General features: G+C 49.1%; 1 protein-coding gene across 1 annotated transcript; it reads right to left on the bottom strand.

Moving 5' to 3' along the window:
* Positions 1–2,122: 2,122 nt before the first annotated feature.
* RRS1 (ribosome biogenesis regulator 1 homolog) lies at positions 2,123–3,419 on the bottom strand. Its single transcript, XM_064703529.1, has one exon. The coding sequence runs from the start codon at positions 3,339–3,341 to the stop codon at positions 2,253–2,255; it is 1,089 nt and encodes a 362-aa protein (XP_064559599.1). The 5' UTR covers positions 3,342–3,419; the 3' UTR covers positions 2,123–2,252.
* Positions 3,420–7,778: the final 4,359 nt, after the last annotated feature.

The following is a 7,778-nucleotide window of genomic DNA, read 5'->3' as shown; positions in this document are numbered from 1 at the left end:
TTTACATTGTTGTAATGGAGTTTCTCATGCACTTTTCATGTAAATAATGATTATTTGGCATTCCTTTCTGGAAGAGGAGAGAATTGATGGACTGTGGGTTTGACCAGTGTGGCTGGAGAGGTGGCAATTTCATCCTCCAATCCATGGTCACTTTTGAAGTTCCATAAACATCGAAGTTTGGAAATAAACTGCCCCTTTTTTGCCTTGGACATCTCAGAGTGTAAGTGTCGTTCATTTCGTGTCATTGTGATAGTCTCCCTCTCTGGAGACATTCAAAATCCACATAGACCTGTTCCTGTGTCATCTGCTCTAGGTGACCCTGCCTTGGCAGGGGCCTTGGACAAGATATGTCCAGAGATCCCTTCCAACCATGACAATTCTGTAATTCTGTGTAATCATAGTAAATTACAGTGCAGGATGGATCAAAATTTTGTAACCAAATTTTCAAGCTGTAAGCTATGCTGCTTAGCTGCCAGCACAGTAGTATACCAGTACTGAGCAAAGGAAACATTGGATTCTGACAAAAAAGGCATAATTTTTCTAATGTAACAGATATAAATGCTTTGCCTTTGCATACTCTTTGTGTCTTACTAGATGATCTTTAAGGTCCCTTCCATCCCACATCATTCAATAATTTCTATGAGCAGATCAGATGAGCCTATATCTCAGGATTTTGCAAGGTGCTGAGCTTGGGAAAGCAGGTTAGTGTACATGGAGCTGCAAAACCTTTATTCACTTGTGAGAGCCAGAAAGTGGGAAGACCACATAAGCACCTGCACCTCTGCTCAGGTGACCACTTTGCTGCTGGAGATGAACACACTTCATGGGATTTTGGTGGAGAAAATTGACCTTTTGAGCAGCACAGAACTCTCATCAAGTATTTGTATGGGAAAAGAGCCCTTCTCCCTGGCTGAGCATGTACAAGGTGTGCCCTATGGAAATGCCTGGAAGATCAGAGGTCCGGAATGTCACTCTGTTGATAACAAAGGGTTGTTCCCACAAGACCATTCCTGCCACTGACAGGTCCAAAGCAGCCTGCAGTGCTGCAGACAGCTCAGCACATGGGCAAGAAGCACTAGAGAGGCAAAGAACACACCGTGTGCAAGGCCCATAGGCTGGGCAGTGGTCAGTCCATCAGTGCTATCCAAGCTCCAAGGTGTACAAACCCCTTCTGCCCTCAGCAGCTCCCCTACACAAAGAGTTTGCTTTCTGATGCTTTTTACTGAAGCTGCCATCCTAACTGAAGTGCTACAGAACAAGAAAACTGCTTAGGTGACCCAGCTTTTTCAAAAACTGGCAGTGAGGCATTACAATATCATTAACCACTAAAAACCTCAAAGTTTGAAAACCCAATTTAATTGAGATTACTGAAACTTGTTTTACTAACTTTCTTACCAAGGAACAGCATCTTCCCTGTAGCTAAGCCACACACTGAGCCAGCAGAATTTTTTTCTGTTTCAAGTGCATATGACACTATAAAGTTCAAGAGTAATGAGAAGAAGTCTGAGAGAATTTCTACTACCTGCTCTCAAATTGCTAGGTAAACAAGATTATTTCTATAAAATGATGGATTGCCGTTACTACAGGGAGAAATTTAGGTTTTAACTTGTACAATACAAACATTTTTCTGCTAAACTCAATGGCTGGCCGGCAGCTTTGACTTCCTTTTTTCATCAACAAAATGCTGTAGAAAATCTGTACAATTTCTTAGGCCTTGCAATAAATCTTACAGTGAGTTTGCATGCTCCTTGTGTAACTGAACCTGCAAACCACAGAGCTGAGCGGCAGAAGATGACTTATAGAACAAGAGCCCCACCATCAGGCCACTTGCCCAGGGCAGAGAGCAGCAGCCACATCCTTAAATGCACCTGTGGCTGCTACTCATCAGAACTCCAGGTCACATCTGCAGTCCCGTCCCAGCTGCCTGAAAACAGCTTTGCTCAGCTTTTGTCCTGGCAGAAATGCTGCAATTGTGAAGCAACATTACCTGTGAAACAACTCACTGTGACACCCCCAGTCTGGGGGTGTCACCGGGGCACCCTTCTCCCTTCACAAGACACCAATTTCCCTTGGATGGAGAACACAGCCCTCCTTCTCTACCAGCTAAGAGCCAAACGCAGGATGTTTTAGAAATGTCAGTACGCATTTATTGACAGATAGGTGTGTGAACAGAGCACCGGGCAGGAGGCTGGCAGCGACAGTCCCTTCCCACGCCTCGGTGGGCATCCCCAGCCCGTGCCGCACACTGTCCCTCACGCCTTCTTTCTCCTGCCCCCGCCGGTGCCCCCGCCCGTAGGCTTCTGCTGCTGCGGCTGCCGCCGGGCCCCGCTCTTCTTGCCGCTGCGCCCGGGCCGCTGCTGCCGCCGGCCGCGCTTGCCGCGCTTCGACTGCTTCTTGCCCTTGTTGGCAGCGGCCGCCTCGGCTTCCTCCTGCCGCAGCTGCTTGTTGACGGCGCGGGTGATGTCGAGCACCGGCTTCTTGCTGCCCATGTCCCGCAGCAGCTCCAGCTGCCGGCTGCGCTCGGCCGCCAGGTTGCCCAGCAGCGGCTGGAAGCGGCGCTTCTTGCCGCCGCTGCGGGAGGGCGGCTCCGCCGGCTCCTTGGGCAGGCGCGGCTGGAAGCGGCCGAGCGAGGCGGTGGAGACGCGGGCCACGCGGGCCACCCGCCGCAGCTCGTCGCGGTCCTGGTGCCCGGTGGGGTGCAGGGGCGCGGCGGGCACGGCGCTGCCGGCGCGGTGGGCCCGGGCCAGGTTGCGCAGCCGGTTCAGCTCGTTCCGAGCCACCCGCTCCCGCTTCTCCCGCCGCAGCCGGGCGAACTGGTCCTCCTCGGGGTCGGCGCCCGCGGGCACCTCCGCCAGCCAGGCGCGGGACGGGTCTCCGCCCGCCCGCTTGTAGCCCCAGCGCCGCCGCCACTCCTTGGCCTGCTCGTCCCACACCAGCGAGGTTTTCTTCTTGCGGCGGATGCCCTTCAGCCGCGCGAACTGCTCCCAGCGCGTCGGCGGCCGCGGCTTGGGCGCCGGCTTCTCCCGCGGCAGGCGGAACGTGGGCTCGGGCAGCTGCGCCACCAGCGGGCCCCCGGCGCCGCCGGCGCGCTCGGCCGGCAGCTCCCAGAGCCGGGACACGAGCAACTGCGTGTTGTCGCGGGCCAGCGCCCGCAGCAGCGCCTCCCGCCGCGGGCCGGCCCCGCGCAGAGCCGCCGCCGGAGGGGGGTTGCGGTCCACGGCCAACAAATTGCCCAGGTCGTACTCCAGCTCCAGCTCCTTTTCCACCGTGATGCTCCGCCGCTTCTCCGCCTCCTGCTCCTCGGCGGCCGCCAGCACCGCCTCCACTCGCACGGCCGCCATCGCAGCGGCTCCACGTGCGAGCGGCGCCGCCGCTGCCCCGGAGCGCAGCAAAGCTCCGCCGGGTCAGCGCGCCGGAACCGCCGCGCCCCGGGGGCGGGACGAGCGCAAGGCCCGATGGGAGATGTAGTCCCGTTCTGCCGGCCCGCCAGGGGGAGCTGTGGCTCCCTGCAACCCGGCCCGCGGTTGCCGGCCCCCCGGTGTACCAGGGGAGCCCCGGTGTGCCAGCGGACCCGCCGCCGTGGCTTATGGGCATGTGCTTTTTTTCCAGTCACAGAATCACAGAATCAGTTCGGTTCGAAAAGCCCTCTGAGGACATCAGGTCCAAATTGTGACCAAACATCACCATGTCAACTAGACCAGGAATCTGAATGCTACGTCCAGTCTTTCATGAAAAGCCTTTAGGGATAGTGACCCAACCACCCCCCTAGGCAGCCCATCCCAGTGTTTAATCACCCTTTCTATGAAGAAATTATTTCTAATACACAACCCGAACCTCCCCTGGTGCAGTTCAAGATTATACCCTCTTGCCTTGCCACTATTGCCTGGCAGGAGAGGCCAAACCCTTCATGGCTACAACCCCCTTTTTCCTAAGATCACCCCTGAGCCTCTTCTCCTTCAGGAAAAACAACCCTGGCTCCCTTGTCTGCTTCTCATGGGACTTCACCTTCTGGACCCCTCACCTATGACACTGATGATCACCAATGATACTGATGAAATCCCCAGTGAGCCCCAGGCTGGGGTTGTGTGGGGTTCAGGGTGGCCCCAAATCTGTCTCCTGCTGCCACCATGAATGGTGCTGAGGTGGAACATATGTGGGAAGACTCAGGACATGAGGGGAGGCAAATGCCGAAAGCAGAGTGGTAGGACCATCATAGAGAGTCAATGGGGCCCTGCAGCGTCCCTTGCCTTTGCCTGCACTAGGGACAAGCTGGGGTGTCCAAACACTGAGACTGTGACAGGACTTTTTTGGTGTGTGTCTTTTTTGTGTGTAGTTTTTTTTGCTTACTTGTTTTTGATGATTTTTTTTAAGCACAAAATCCTTTCTGATGCTCCATGCTGCAGAGCAGTCCCACTGAGTGCTCCTCACAGGATCAAAATTCAAGGGTGTGGGATCTCAGCACCTCAGGACTGAGGTGCCGAGTCACCGAGACCACCCTTGGGGGGCTCGGGAGTCCTGGAATGTTGCCAGAAGTGTCTGGTGGCTGGACTTTGATCCTACACGGGAGACGACACCTGTATGAGGATAGGAGGATTTCACCGGGGTGAATGGTGAAGGGATTAGTTAGTTAGAGAGTGAAACACAGGGTTTAGGATTTCTGTACAGGGGGGTTTAGAGAAGTAAGATGGAGGAATTGGGGCGTGTCCTATCCTTCTTCTTCTTCTTCTCCTCCATCTTCTGTGGTGATGGTGGCACTTTGGGATTGGTCATTACTAAAAGTGCACTGGGCAATAAGGGTGAAAGGTATTGGGGAAAAATGATAAATATTGTATACGCAACTTTGGGTATAAAGATAGGTGACCGCCTGGAGGGGGGGGGAGTGTGCTCATGGCTGGCTGCTGAGCAGACCTCTGTCGGGCCGAAAGAAAATCTTTTAGATAAACAATTAATAAACACAGAGACCGAGAAAAGAACTGAAGCCTCTTCTCGTCCTTTGATAAGCGGGCTGCCCCAAGGCCACCCCGGGCCTTTCCAGGCCATCCAAACAGCCGAAAACCGGACACAAGGGCTGTGTTGCAGCTCCACCGAGGCTGGCGCAGGTGTTGTGGGTGAATCTCCCCGCAGAGAAGGGAGGGGAGGAACAGCATTTGGGAAGCAGTGTCATCTGGCAGATGTCTCCACAGACATAGTTATAAGGGAGGTGATTGGGGTGATGTGGTGTGCTCCTAAAGGTCAGCTGGGTCACAGATATCTCCATGCTATTTTTAAACAAATGGGCTACAGAAGAATCCTTTTATAGCTATACAGTGATTTGGCTTGTGTGGCCATGATATTTTGAGCTGATCCCTGGTGCCCTAAAAACAAGCTCGTGAAAGCACTTAGCTGTAGTGCAGGGAAATTATGGGTGTTTTTATAAAAAGTACTGTTCTATTCCAAGTTATTATTTCATCTTTTCCTTTACGTTAGTTTTGGAGTGATGGAAATGATTCTGGGTGTAATGCCACAGCAGTGCTGTTGAAATGAAACAAAATGCCGTGTTTGTAAGGTGAGGACAAATAGCTGATTCTCAGATTCTAATGGCTAGCATAGCACAACTTACCCACAGTCTAATCAGGTATTTTTTTTCCTCAAGTCAGCCGTTTTTAGCATGATTTGTATACTATGGAGCCACAGAATGCCTATGCATTTAAATCCAAGCCGGTTGGCATGGACTATTTTCTTATTTACCACAAGATGGCATTGTTTAATATTTTGTGCCGTGCGTAGCTCATACTTTCACCTGGAATAGCAGATAAAACTAATTTTAAAGACAGTTCTTTGAAGAGGTGCATAGGCTCTATCTAGATTTAGGCACTATATAGATTTAGGCATACATTTGAACTTTTGAACTGCAAGGCCCACTATTTTGTTAAAGTCTGGTCAGTACCTGTACACTGATCCAGGTAGCCTCCTCTTTTATCCTTATGCAGCTAACTCTCAGAGTTCTTTTGGTCTGTATTTTACAAAGTCCAGAATGCTTCAGGTAGATGCCTTCAGCTGAGAGGACATCATCTCTTGCACTTCCAAAGTTTCTTGGACTGTTAATGCTTACCACTGGAATAGCAGATGGAGTGCATGCTAGGAACGGATGTTCTTGCTTTACCTGAAAACACATAGAGGAATCTCAGAAGGTAAAAATTACATTCTGGAAACTGCTGTGTTGATCTGAATTCCAGCCTTTCCATGTATTCCAGGAATCTGCACCTCAGAGCACTACCCTGCTTCTCGAGTTTGCAGTTTGTGATTCACAGTGTGATTGGGAAGGTGATGGTTGGAAGAATATTGGAAAAGATTTGTAAACAGAGATTTGTAAACAGTCATGGATATTTTGGGAAACTATCCCATTTTGAGGAGGGGCTTCTGAGCTGACTGTAGTAATCACAGCCATGTTTTGAGCTTGTACTGTGGATTGTAGCCAGGTACATGGCTTCTGTCAAGGGAATAGATGTGTACTTCTGCAAATCTGGGCCTTCCAAAAGATGAAAGGGTAATACCAACATCCAGTTATAGAAACAGTTTTAGGAAATGCATGTTTTTATTATCTCATGTTTAATTCAGATTTTTAAAAATACTTTTCTAGCAATTTTTAAAAGAATGAATTTTTAGAAGTGTTTATTCATTTTGATCATCTCTGTTCTGGGGTTCCTGTGTTCCTTTCGGCATATCAAATATCACATTTCACAGACTGCCTGTTGGTTGTGCTCAGCTACAGGGCTTGACAACAGCTACCTGTGGGCACTTACAGTCCATAGATAATTAAACAATTTCATCATTGTTCTCCCTTTCCCTGAGGTACTTTACCTCTTCAGTGTAGACAATAGCAATACATGTCACAGTATGTGCATATATGTGCTTAATACTGTACTGTTTGCTTGCTTTCTTTACTGGGAGGTGACTAGGCAGGGTTTGGATTCTCTTGCAAAGTGCAGTTTTTATTTCAGATGAAGAAGGCTGTAGAGTTTTGGGTCTTTTTTGTTTTTTTTTAACCACATGAAAAATTTTAGCTGCATGAGAAACATAATATGGCAGAGTATAATTTGCAGAAACACTTGTCCAAAAGATTATTTGAAAGCATAATGCAGGATATACGTGATGCACCAAAAGAACTACAGCATCAATGTGACATACCATCAGGTTTGTTTTTCTTGTGAGAAAGAATAAAGAATTATCCTACTTACCTTTTATTTCTGTGGTTTCTGTTCAGCTGGGCTGCAACTTGAAGTTTGTGTTTGATAGGAGCTGCTGTAATGTACAGGATTCATGTCTCACTGTTAGTGATACCATTAACTTAGATTTACTCTTCAAACTTTTGCCAATTACCTCTGGATGGCAGTAGATGTAGTTAGAAGATGATTCAATCAATTCATAAGCCTGCTGTGAGGATTGTTATGAAGAACACTTTTATCAGGCAAACTCAAAGTGCTGATAATTTTGGAAAATAGTAGAAAGTGCCCTTAAAATATCCACACTATCTCCAAATAATTCCTTTCCACTGACTTTGTTCAGTACATTTTGAAGTAAAAATCTGTGCTGTAGGATTTTTTTGTAAAAGGGAGAGGTTGTTTGCTCACTGAAGCTATATTAAGTACAACAATTTATGGACCCAATTCTGCTTCCTGGTACATTTTTTTTTACCCCTGTAACTTACATGTAATGTATTTCAGCCTGTGTCCTATTTCCTGGGACATATAAGTGCATTTTCAGTCCAAATAACAAAACACAGGAATGCAAATTTGGCT

Source organism: Zonotrichia leucophrys, chromosome 2 (assembly GCF_028769735.1).
Source record: "Zonotrichia leucophrys gambelii isolate GWCS_2022_RI chromosome 2, RI_Zleu_2.0, whole genome shotgun sequence".
Lineage (NCBI taxonomy): Eukaryota > Metazoa > Chordata > Aves > Passeriformes > Passerellidae > Zonotrichia > Zonotrichia leucophrys.
The sequence above is the reverse complement of the archived record's forward strand: the minus strand, read 5'-3'. Positions and strand labels throughout refer to the sequence as shown.

Coding starts and splice junctions, on each gene's coding strand:
- RRS1 (XM_064703529.1), bottom strand. CDS start 3,341: ATGGCGGCCGTGCGAGTGGAGGCGGTGCTGGCGGCCGCCGAGGAGCAG.